This window comes from Neopsephotus bourkii, unplaced genomic scaffold, assembly GCF_033783945.1.
Source record: "Neopsephotus bourkii isolate Nb327-2 ecotype Australia unplaced genomic scaffold, CSIRO-AGI_Nbou_v1 NB_941, whole genome shotgun sequence".
Classification (NCBI taxonomy): domain Eukaryota; kingdom Metazoa; phylum Chordata; class Aves; order Psittaciformes; family Psittacidae; genus Neopsephotus; species Neopsephotus bourkii.
In genome coordinates this window covers 484,319-496,837 of record NW_026901435.1, presented here as the reverse complement: position 1 = coordinate 496,837, position 12,519 = coordinate 484,319, and the positions used below count along the sequence as shown (strand labels likewise).

General features: G+C 41.4%; 1 protein-coding gene and 1 long non-coding RNA gene across 21 annotated transcripts in view; both read right to left on the bottom strand.

Annotated features, from left to right (window-relative positions):
• Positions 1 to 12,519, bottom strand: part of SNAP91 (synaptosome associated protein 91) — a 73,196-nt gene that overhangs the window by 2,684 nt on the left and 57,993 nt on the right. For 11 of the 20 annotated variants that reach the window (XM_061358325.1, XM_061358326.1, XM_061358338.1 and 8 more), the window contains 8 exons: positions 9,979 to 10,116; positions 8,556 to 8,705; positions 7,186 to 7,216; positions 3,648 to 3,759; positions 2,719 to 2,742; positions 1,800 to 1,883; positions 1,625 to 1,729; positions 36 to 136 (listed from right to left, as the gene is read on the bottom strand). In XM_061358325.1, coding sequence (XP_061214309.1) covers positions 44 to 136; positions 1,625 to 1,729; positions 1,800 to 1,883; positions 2,719 to 2,742; positions 3,648 to 3,759; positions 7,186 to 7,216; positions 8,556 to 8,705; positions 9,979 to 10,116 — 737 coding nt within the window. In that variant the 3' untranslated portion in view covers positions 36 to 43. The remainder of the gene's footprint in view (positions 1 to 35; positions 137 to 1,624; positions 1,730 to 1,799; positions 1,884 to 2,718; positions 2,743 to 3,647; positions 3,760 to 7,185; positions 7,217 to 8,555; positions 8,706 to 9,978; positions 10,117 to 12,519) is intronic. The other 9 variants (XM_061358335.1, XM_061358339.1, XM_061358343.1 and 6 more) reach the window with 4 other exon arrangements.
• LOC133214907 (uncharacterized) lies at positions 10,228 to 12,202 on the bottom strand. Its single transcript, XR_009726263.1, has 3 exons — positions 11,725 to 12,202; positions 11,050 to 11,397; positions 10,228 to 10,992 (listed from the first exon to the last, which is right to left on the bottom strand). It is a non-coding gene; the product is annotated as an uncharacterized LOC133214907 (long non-coding RNA).

Genomic DNA, 12,519 nt, shown 5'->3' with positions numbered 1-12,519 from the left:
AGCATAACATGCTTAGGCAGGCAGTCACAGAATACCTTATGGTTTACAAGAAATCCTTGATGTTAAGATCCGCTAATGGGTCCTTTGTTGGAGGTTTCTTGGGACTCTGAGTAGCAGGAGTTGGGCTTGGAGAAAGCTAACGGACATCAGCCAGGAGGCAGAAAAAAACAAAGCAGACAAGGATACAGAAGCATTAGGTAGATACAGCTGGTTCTCACATAAGCACACTGCAAGCATACAAAGTCCTCATTTTTCTGCAAGTTCAGCATGTTGATATTTTGCTCCAGCATTGTTTAGAGTCCAGCCTTACTAAAGTGTTAACAGTGTTTGTCTGGTTTAATGGATAAGAGTATAGACACTACATATTCTAATTAGCATAGCTTCAAATCACTCTCTCTCTAAGACAGAATGGTGTTAGGATAATCAACCCAGACAGAAGTTAAGCAACTGTTAGATGTTAAACACCAAGTGCAGAATAAGCAGAGTGCATGCTGCAGGGTATGTCTGAAAACCCCCATGACTGGCATTTTAGTACAGGTTGTTCTACATTGGTAATGTAAATAAGAGTCAAAAGGGTACTCAAGACATGAGTATACTATACTCTGTTCCTCCTCTGGTAGGTACAAATATCATCAGTTGTTCCACAGAAAGTATCAGGTTTTCAAGTTCCATGCATCTCTTCTCACTAGGGATCCAAATGATTATGCCGTTCTGTCCTTACTCCTCCCCATCCCTGCCTTAGTCAGGGCACTGGAGGTATCATGTATGCAGCCCTGGCACTTCAATGACTACCCTTCTCTGAGAAAAAATGTTTGCATCTCCCATAGTATTATTCTTGATAATCTAAGTGCAGAGACTGTTTAAGATGGGAGGAAAAGCAAGACCAAGTACCTTCTCACTTAGAGTAGTTTCAAGTTCTTCCCATTTCTATACAGAACACCCAGACAAACTTCAATGGGGATGTGGTTCCTTACTTAAAATGTGTGGCTCACTACAGGTTGATTGCTTACAAAAGAATATAGAGTGACTAAAAGTTAAGATTATTCATTTGCATTCCTCCACCCTAATGTAAGTTAGAAGAAAAACTTTATTCCACAGTACTTCAATTTGTGCATTGCTGTGGAAAGCATGCATCCTGAGTGCTCCAATGTTACATGCTCTATGGTAATTCATACTTGAATGTATTTGTTATGTATTGACAGAAGACCAGCAAGCTACCAGCCTGAAACAGATAAAGTTGTATGTACATAAGCCAAAGGACAGTTTTCTGAGGAATCTTTTTGGCTGGAAGGGAAGATGCTGAGTACAGCTCTAGTAAACTTTTACCAGATCTGAACAGAATAAGAATGCCCATCAGCTTTGAGTTTTTCTTGAGATAACACCCCAAACCAGATCTAGATGTAGTTAGCTGTAGGAAACCTCTTCCACTTGTCTCATACAAGAGAACAGACAAATAAAAAAAGTCAGCACAGTTCATGTGATCTATTGCAAGTCAGGCAGCTCATACCATAAGAAATTTAATTTCCAGACCTATAGTTAGAACTGAGCTGAGATGATGCTTTTACACAAGCGAGCTTCTAAAGAAAAGGAGAGCAATCAATATTCATCTAACAGTAACACATACCTGTACGCCAGGGCCAGTGGCAGCTCCAAATGGTGGCCTCATCATAGGCTGCCCGTACATAACTGGCTGCTGGGGCATCATGGGTACGCCTGCACCTGCTGGGGGCTGTGGATAAGTGCAGTGTGAGTATGGTTCTGGGTGGAGAAAGAAGAACAGCATAACAAAAGAGACTCACCATCCCAAATGCGGCTCCTGGCTGTGGGACAGGTGGAGTACCTCCTGCGGCAGGAACAGCGCTTCCTGGAGGCACGGCTCCTGTCTAAAAAATGTTTTTAAACAATTTAAAAAAGCAAGAATCTCAGTCACACCAACCATCTGGAAACTGCACGGAGCCTCCAGCATTCTCAGAGCTGATCTGGACAGTAAGGCTGTTATGCAGGAGATAATACCTAACCTCAAAACCACAATGCTTCAAAGAATGAAAAAGTTGAATGAGTCCTACTTATGCTGATGCTCAGATTGCTTCTTCAGAAGAAAGCGTGGGTGACAGACTCCATTCTCATCATGAAGAGACTCCATTTACTGAATACAACTCAAATTAGGCCCAGGAAAGTATATACTTTCCTCCTCCTTCTACATAGTGTAAGAAAGCACTGCAGTTTCAAAACTGATAGCCAACACACTACAGCACTTGTAGCACTGTATTTTAGTAAAAGTTTAAACAGATTGTAAAGCTAAGTGAAATAACCACTATAGTTACACCCATGTTTTATGAAACTCTATCAAAACCATCCAGCTTTCAAGAAAGAATCATTATTTATCAGATGGTAAACCCATTACAAGATCAGGCTGATGTTACAGAAGTTAGAAATCTTGGGTAGTACAAGTCATCTGATAGTGCACATTCAAGCAAAGCAAAGACAGTTTGAAGACATTATATTCAAGCTTACAGCACAGAAATGGTTAATCACTACTACCATATTAAAAACACTGCCTGAGAATTATCTGCTGGGCAGACACTCCAAGAGCAGCTGTATTAGGTAACTTCCAGCGAGTTTTAAATCAACAGTAATAACTGTAGCACAGGTAAGATGCTGTTAGTATCATGTTTAGTAAGTACAATAAGAGATTAAAAAACAAAATAAATCACTTACACTGTACAGTATTGCCCAGCCTTTCTATTAAGAAAAAAAGTTGATGTTACAACTATTACATTCAATGAAATACCAAGTTCAGGGAATTTTTTGTTTCTTCCATAAGGTTAGGGAACCAACTGGAACATGCTTAGAGCAACATTAACATCTGGCTGTGAAAGCAGGGAACTGAACTGATCATGCTCCCCCTTGTCAGTCCTTTCCTTCCCAACCCAACTTTTTTCAAATGGAGGTTGTTTAACACCCTGTGTAACTTTGATGTGATGAGGTATGACTGCTCTTTGGATTACTCTTGTAACTTACTCATGACAAGTTGCTCTTATGCCAAATTTAGATTTTTAGCTCAATTCAACCCTCTTCTCTCAAAGTTAGTGTGTCCTAATACATTTTACAGGGCAAACTTTTCCAACAGACTGCTTTACTCTGCTAAATAAGTTACCCATTTCTAACCCAGCATCAATACCTGATCTGAATACTGTGTGGTCTTTTCAACTACTTAATTCAGGAAAGCTTGGGAAAAACCTATTTATCTTCTTTCTTTCCAGTAGTTCAACTTTGGGCCAATACCATTGTCTTTTGGGCAATCGACCTGAGCCTGGTGCTGGCAAGACCTGTACAGCTAACCTCACACAAGTGTCACAAGAGGACACTTGGAAATGTCCACAGGTATTGTGTTTATGTAGAGTAACTTCATTAGTGTAACATCTTGATACATATGTCAGGGTATTTTTTGTTGACCTCGACTCAATGATTTATTTATGCCAGTGTAAATCTGGTGTTAAAAAATGTGACTTGAAGCAATCATATAATTTATACAGAAGCAAACTCTTTAGCTGAAGTAGACAGGAGTAGTACCTATGCATATGATTGCATAGTCTCCTAAAAACCGATGTTTCAATACCAGTGGTATCAATGGATTGACCACCTACCAATGGACCACTTGGGACACCACCAGTTGACCATGTTGCAGGTGCTACTTTTGGCTGCCAGTTGGCTCCTCCTGTTAACTTTTTCTCTCCAGCGTTCCACTGGAGGTCTCCCCTAATAGAGAGGGAGAGAGACAGAGCTATTACTTGCATACCTCCACAGTGAAAATGAAAACTGGTTGTGGCATACATTAACATTAGTTTATGGTGTATGCAGTTATTAACAGAAAGATGCTACATTTTTAGTGCCACTCTATTTCAAGGGTTGTTAGCAGTACACACCCGTACACTCTATACTGAAGTCAGTAAAATGGTTATGGCCTTTGTGGTGAGAATTAAAGAGAAGTTTTACTTAGTATTGACTGAAGGTAACATATTATTGCATATACCCTTGCAAAGTTGGAAGAGGGACTGCTACTGCCTATTCTACTGGTGCCAGGCAATACAGCTGCCTGCTAGAAGACTTTGAAAGGTCATTTCATTGCTGGAAATCTTGCTCTGACAGCTGAAGGAGGAAAGTATTCAATTCTGAAAAAAGTTGATAGATACAAAAGAAACAAATCATTCATAGAATAAAAGGGCTGTTGCAAAACCAGATTTTGTTAGAGGCTGCTCTATCCAGAATATGATACACCATTTGAATGACGTAGGAAGATAAGTTTTGGGGATAAACCTCATTATGTGCTTATACATATCACAGTATCACAGTATCACAGTAGGTTAGAGATTGGAAGGGACCTCAAAAGATCATCTAGTCCAATCCCCCTGCCGGAGCAGGAACACCTAGATAAGGTTACACAGGAACGTGTCCAGGCGGGTCTTGAATGTCTCCAAAGAAGGAGATTCCACAACCCCCCTGGGCAGCCCGTTCCAGTGTTCCGTCACCCTCACTGAGAAGAAGTTTCTTCTCAGGTTTAAGTGGAACCTCTTGTGCTCCAATTTGTATCCATTACCCCTTGTCCTTTCATTGTTTGCCACTGAGAAGAGCCTGGCTCCATCCTCGTGACACTCCCCCTTTATATATTTATATACACTAATAAGGTCACCCCTCAATCTCCTCTTCTCCAAACTGTAGAGACCCAGCTCCCTCAGTCTTTCCTCATAAGGGAGATGCTCCACTCCCTTAATCATCTTAGTTGCCCTGCGCTGGACTCTCTCCAGCAGGTCCCTGTCCTTTTTAAACTGAGGGGCCCAGAACTGGACACAATATTCCAGATGAGGTCTCACCAGGGCAGAGTAGAGGGGAAGGAGGACCTCTCTCGACCTACTAACCACCCCCCTTCTAATACACCCCAGGATGCCACTGGCCTTCTTGGCCACAAGGGCACAGTGTCGGCTCATGGTCACCCTGTCGTCCACCAGGACCCCCAGGTCCCTCTCCCCTACACTGCTCTCTAACAGGTCGTTCCCCAGCCTATACTGGAACCTGGGGTTGTTCCTGCCCAGATGCAGGACTCTACACTTTCCCTTGTTATATTTCATCAAGTTATTCCCCGCCCAGCTCTCCAGCCTGTCCAGGTCCCTCTGGATGGCAGCACAGCCTTCTGGCGTGTCGGCCACCCCTCCCAGCTTAGTGTCATCAGCAAACTTGCTGATAGTACACTCAATTCCCTCATCTAAATCGTTAATGAATATATTAAATAATACTGGTCCCAGTACCGACCCTTGAGGCACTCCACTAGATACAGGCCTCCAACTAGACTCCGCCCCATAGACTACAACTCTCTGGCTTCTCTCCTTCAGCCAGTTCACAGTCCACCTCACTACCCGATCATCCAGACCACACTTCCTCAATTTAGCCGCAAGGATGCTGTGGGAGACAGTGTCAAGCGCTTTGCTGAAGTCGAGGTAGACCACATCCACCGCTCTACCATCATCCATCCACCGTGTTATTTCCTCATAAAAGGCTACAAGATTGGTCAAGCACGACTTCCCCTTGGTGAAGCCATGTTGACTGCCCCTCATAACCCTCTTATCCTTGATATGCCTTAAGATGGCACCAAGGATAAGGTGTTCCATCACTTTCCCAGGAACGGAGGTGAGGCTAACCGGTCTATAGTTACCCGGGTCCTCCTTCTTGCCCTTTTTGAAGACAGGAGTGACATTTGCTTTCCTCCAGTCCTCAGGCACCTCTCCCGTTTCCCAAGACTTGGTAAAGATGATGGAGAGCGGTCTAGCAATGACCTCAGCCAGTTCCCTCAGCACCCGCGGGTGCATCCCATCTGGACCCATGGATTTATGGATATCCAGATTGCTCAACTGGTCTTTAACCCATTACTCATCGACTAAGGCAGACCGCTCCGTTGACCTATCTTCATCCGGGGTCTCAGCGGTACAGGGCTCTTCAGGACTGCCTCCAGCAGAGTAGACAGAGACAAAGAAGTCATTCAGTAACTCTGCCATCTCTGTATCTTCTGTCACCAGGGCACCCGTCCTGTTCATCAGCGGGCCTACATTGCCTCTGGTGTTAGTTTTACCTACCATGTATTTGAAAAAGCTCTTTCTGCTGTCCTTGACCCCTCTCGCCAGCTTTAATTCCAAGGAGGCCTTAGCCATCCTAGCAGCTTTCCTACATCCTCTAGCAGCAGCCTTATATTCTTCCCAAGTGGCCAGCCCTTCTTTCCATGACCTGTAAACTCTCCTCTTCCACTTGAGCATACCGAGCAATTCCCTATTTAACCACGCAGGTCTCCTGACCCTCTTCCTCGACTTCCTACGTGTCGGGATGCTCCGATCTTGAGCTCGGAAAAAGCAGTCCTTGAACGTCAACCAACTATCTTGGGCCCCTTTCCCTTCAAGCAGCCTAGCCCACTGGATTTCCCCTAGCAATCGCTTGAAGAGGCCAAAGTTTGCCCTGCTAAAGTCCAGGGTTGCGATTCTACTTGCTATTCTATATATCCATCCTATCATCTCCATAGAGGCACAAAACTTTCTGAAGAACATGCATCATAAACTGGTGTTGCATACAGAAGAAGACTCAGCACAAAAGTAAGAAATTAGACTAAGAAAATATATAAAAAAATAAATGCAATTCTGTAAATATTTCTTTTTGCAAAAGGATGATTTTCACTGCATGGAATAAACTTTTTTTCTATTTTACAAGTATTCCAATGCCTACATGATAAGCACATCCAGTGTCTGCAAAAAAATGAACAAAACTATTACACATTAGTCTATTACTGAGGGAAGCTGTACAATTTATTATCTGGACTATTTGTTCATCTTAAGTTGTTTGGAAACCAGATATCCAATATGAAGACAGTAATACACGTTTAAAAAATAATTAAGGCTCAGATTAAAGCCAGCAAGATTAAAAGCTATGTCAGGAACATTTAACCTTAATTATTGAGTGAACCTGTATAGAACAGAATGCTTTTTCCAGAATTTTGTGAACTGATTTTTGGGAGGGGGCAGGGGTTACATAATGAATTCATTGATTCTTAACAAACATGAAAATAGATGTAAGACTATACAGCAGAGTTGAAAAGTTTGGTGGTGGTGGTTTTGTTTGCTTGTTTTGCTTTTTTAAAGTTGAACTTACTTTTTTGAAGTGGTGCCAGAAATTCCAAGATCTGAAAATTGTAAGAAAGATTGGGGGAAAAAAAAAAAAAAGTCATTTGTTTAGTAAATTAAAGCATGTCAAAGTAACAGCTCATGTTTCATTGCACATGGGCTTATACAGAATAATAACGTTTTGGCTGTCTTCATTTAGACAGCATTGGAAGACTGGCCACAAGTACCCCTTCTTTAAGACAAACTTCTTAGCAACACTGCAGATGCCTTATACTTTAGCAAGGATTTTTGCTCCATAAGCAAACCAAAGTAACAAGAAATTTAGGTCTACAAAATGCAAAGTTATTTAAAATCACTGAACTATCTACCATGAATAAGAGCAGTAGTTTCTGTTCCTCATACATATAGAAACATACATGTAAATCTCAATGTCACCTGGAAGTTTTGCACTGATTTATCTGCTGTCATGTACATGGGAACTCCAAGTAGTTTCCTTAATTACTCTTTGGAAGAAGTTTTAAGCTAAGTTTTAAAGAATGCTTTTCTCACATGACCAGTATAAGTCCTGTAAGTCACAAACTGCTAAATTTTATTTCCCCGCCAAACTTGGATATACCAAATGTCTTGAAGAAAAGGTTTCAAGTGATTAAGAGTCCTGCTGACTTCCAAGCATGGTGGTTTCCCTATGTACTTAACAGAAAAGTAGGCATCACAAGATCAGCTAGGTCTTTGCTGGGGTACATTTACATATACTGACAGAGTATTCCATTTATACAATCCTCCAAAGTATGACTTTAGTAGTATTATACCTTAGCCTAGGCATGGCCTGTTAGGCTTTTTGGAGGGCTGCGACTACTGATCTCTTGTTATAAAGTCTTTAGCCCTTTTCCTACTACAGGAAAAAGAACATATTCTAGGTTAGTATTTCAAGAACATGTTTTGGAAAGTTCACTTGCTGAGAGAAGGTCTGCTGCTGGCTGCTGTGCACACCTCACCCCACTGCTACTCCTCCTCTCATTAAGCAGAAAATCAGCTATGTGTCCACCAGCTTTTCTGCTTATTTTGCACAGTGCTTTCAAGATGCTGTAGACAATTTTCACCTTTCCATCCTTCTGCTTTCCAGAGGGCACATCCATTAAAAATCTGACGTGCCTTTGAATATACACTGGACATTCACTTGCTACAAAACATACCTACTGAATAGATCCCAATATTTGACTGAGGTCCTGGGCAGAAAGAGCAACAAGTTACGAACCCAGACTAAAAGCTATCTGAATCAGGCCTTATTCCTGTCTATAGCTTTCCTGATCTCACCAGGAATACCGGAGGGTATTTGGCCCCATGGAAAAGTAACACAGTTGCATGCCACCCCACTCAAAACTAAAATTTGTCACTTACTGCCTACTAGGTTTGCAAGAGACGAATCGAGATCGCTTCCAAGGCCTTTGTTTGCTGCTGAAGCAGTGACTGTTGCTGGGGCTGAAGGTGCTATAGATTGACCAGAAGGAACCATAGTTGGCATAAGAAGATCACCTAAGCCATCAAACACTGAAAGTGAAAGAAAAACAGGTTAGAACAGCATCTCTGGTAAGGAAAACACTACCTGCCATTTCGCTGTTGATCTGACAAATCTATCACAGACAACCACATCACAAGTCTTACCAAAACATCGTCTGACATTACAATTAATGCCAACAAGGGCATGCATGTTGTTTTACTAGACACCAAATGTCAGTAATCCTGAAAGAGCTATACCAATAAGAATTTAATATGGAAGGGCATGCCTAAAAGGACATTCATTGGAGAGCTGAATCCGTGTACATACAGCACCACTTCCACACGACAGTACTTTTCTCACAGACACCCTTAGAAAGACGTTAGATGTACACGCATTTGTCAAGCAATATTAATCAAAAATGATTTTAAAATTCACATCTTGCAGCAAACACCAGTCAGAATTACTGTGGTAAAGGCAGTCTTATACCTTGACATCTTAGGGTAACAGGATTGAAAGTCTCAAGATGTTACTATTCACTCACAAGCAGCAGGGAATCAGGAAAACCTACTAACATCTTATTAGATCAGAAGGAACCAGAACCATCCACACTGACAGTCGTTAGTCCAGTCATAAAACTCAGAAGTTCGTTTTTTAGATCACATGAAGTAAAACCATCTGGTACATCTCATGCCAGCATTCTGTCTTCTGATCCATATTTGAGGTACATGCTAATGTTAAGTTGACACAAAGGGGTAGTATGTGCACTGGCAAGCAACCAAATAACCAAGCAGCAGTACTACTTCAACTATTTTTTCTTATACAGTTGCAGAACTCACCAATTTAAAGTTTGTAGCAAGGACCCAGCATGGAAAATATAGAATGGAAGAGATGCAAACAAAACGATAGCAGTGATGACAGTTTAAGCTTATAGTCAGGCGAAGAACACAACCCCAGTCTCTGTATTTTGTGTACACTCAGGTGCCATGCAAGCTCAAGAACAGCTTCAGCAGCAGCAGCAAGATGACTTGCCTATATACTTGATTTATAGAACAGTGTTTTCCTTGTGTAATTCCTGATTCATGCAATCAGGCACATGCAAGGGTGTTCACACTAGTGTGTTTTTTACTGATGTAGGAGAATAGAAAATAGGTACAGAGAGCTCTTGAGTGCACACCAACCTAAACATCACCCTGAGTTCTTCCAGTAGAGAAGGAACAAAGAAATTACTGATATTTCTTGTACTCAGAGCCTAAATATGGTGTCATGAATTAATCTAACATAAAACACATTAGAAAATTCACAGGAAGAAACCCTGTGGCTCACCTGATGCATCAAACGAACTGCCAGTCGTTGGAGCTGTTGACCCAAAAGCTGCATCAAAGTTAGGCTGTAGTAAGCTGGTTTGAGCTGGAGTAACTGGGGATGGTGACGGAGAGGGAGCAATAAAAGAACCTCCAAAGCCTTGAAAAAAACACGTAAAAGAGGTACGGGCATTAGAGTCAGTTATTGGTCTATGTTTAACAAAGAAAACCCCAAAACAAACAAACCAACAAAAAAAAAAACCACCAAAAAAATTGATCTATAAAAGGCAGTAGAATAGAGACAGCTCTTACTAGACCAGTGTAAATAACTCAGTAGTACACAAGCATACTTGGTATGTCAGGTATGACCCAGGGAATCTAAAATTATATCAGTCACCAATAAAAACTCTAATGTTTGTTATTTAGACTTCTGCAGAGCCTGGCCAATCAAGCAGAGGACACAATTCTTCCAGTACTACACACTATCATTCTAGATAAGTAACTACACAGGCAGAACGCAACAATCAAGAATTAGTTCAGGAAAAAGATAAAAAGAGGACTAACTTGAGAAAAGCCTATGATCATCCATCAACCACTGTAACAGTAATTCAGAAGAAACTGTCTTCCTAATCCAGTTTAGCCTCTCTTACCATCTTAAAATATTCTGGTCTCCCTTATAAAGGTGTCTTCAAGCTAGTGCCTCCTGCGCTACCCTACCCCCCCCACACCAAAGCAAGATCAACAGCATCCACAAGTGAACTGCTTGTAGGCTGGAGAATCCCCATGATTAAGGTTAATGTATATATTATAAACCCTATATTTAAATAAATAAACCCAACTCATGACTGTTCTCAAAATCCCTCACTTGGCCTCCATATAATTTGATCTCCCTTGCAACTAAAGCTTATTTATATTATCTACAAACTCTGGAAAATGATTACATATGCAAAGACATGAAAACAGATATATGACACTTTCTCAATTCTCTGTAGTTCTAAGACACTCCTCTTATTCAATATCTCTTCTTGACAGTCATCTCAATTCTCTGTAGTTCTAAGACACTCCTCTTATTCAATCTCTTCTTGACAGTCACATCTGAGACCTCTGTACTACACCTTCAGTCTCTTGGTCTTGTTTTTAACCCATCTGCCTGTGCAGATCAGATCTGAGTTCAGTGCTCCAACTGTGACTACAGAAATATAGCAAAAAACATTCTGAACAACCTGCAGGCTGTATTATTTTTCCCCTAGGTCACTGTAGGAAGCATTATTTTGCCATAGCTGAACAGAAGCCAGTGACAAGCCAGTGCTCTACCACTGCCTTCAGTTTATTTCAGGGAATGTCCTGCCTTACAGTCCTTATTTGTCCAGCTAATCATTTCTACCTATATATAGAAGCTTGAACGTTTACTCATTTGGAAGTATCTGTCCTAGACCGTCACCTTCTAGTAACTGAAGGGGGGGGACTCTTCATTAGACTGTAGTGATAGGACAAGGGGTAATGGGTTAAAAGTTAAACAGGGGAAGTTTAGATTGGATATAAGGAAGAAATTATTTACTGTGAGGGTGGTGAGGCACTGGAATGGGTTGCCCATGGAGGTTGTGAATGCTCCATCCCTGGCAGTGTTCAAGGCCAGGTTGGACAGAGCCTTGGGTGCCATGGTTTAGTGCGAGGTGTCCCTGCCCATGGCAAGGGGGTTGGAACTTGATGATCTTAAGGTCCTTTCCAACCCAAACTACTCTATGATTCTATTCTATGATTCTATGACCTGTCCCAAGTCAAAGCTCCATGCATTCAACTATCACCAAAAATGTAATAAATCTCTGATGAATCAGACCAGAAGCAGGCTGACAAGATGCAGGGATGACAAAGGCAGCTGACTGCAGCAATTCCTAAAGCACTGGAGTCATCTAAAGATCCCATGCTCAGTTAGATCCTTCCCGTTTCCCTTCCAATTTTCTGAATGATCTTAATTCCACAGGTTTTAGCTTTGTGCAACTTAACAGCAACATCAGGCACAGAAGCCATAAAAATGCTTTAACAGATTAAGTTCCTAGTTGTCTGGGGCTTGCACAAGACCCAGAGTGAGTCTGCATAAACAGTAGCAACCAAGTTACATGTGTTGTCTGGACATCCTGAGCTGCCTGAGTTTGACTTTGGTTTTGCTTACACATTCAAGTACTATTTCTTGTAAGGACATGCTATTACGGTATGTACTGGGATACACATGCACACAGTTTAACTGGATACAAGTATCTAGAAGGGAATTTATCAGCATGTATTTATGTATTTATCAGCATAGTTCTAGTCTTGTCTGCTGAGAGGCTTAGAAAAGCATGAAAAAGACCCTACCATATTTGTTAAGTGAGCCAAGAAGAGACTAGAAACTTGACAGCAGAACACTTAAGACAACGATGCACAGTAAGTATGCTCATACCATTTGCATATAAACACTTAGTGCAACCAAACACTCATAAACCATGAAGGACATGCCTTTAGCCACCATATGAATTCTGGACACTCTTACATTTAAAACTGGATTACACTGCAGGCTATACATCTG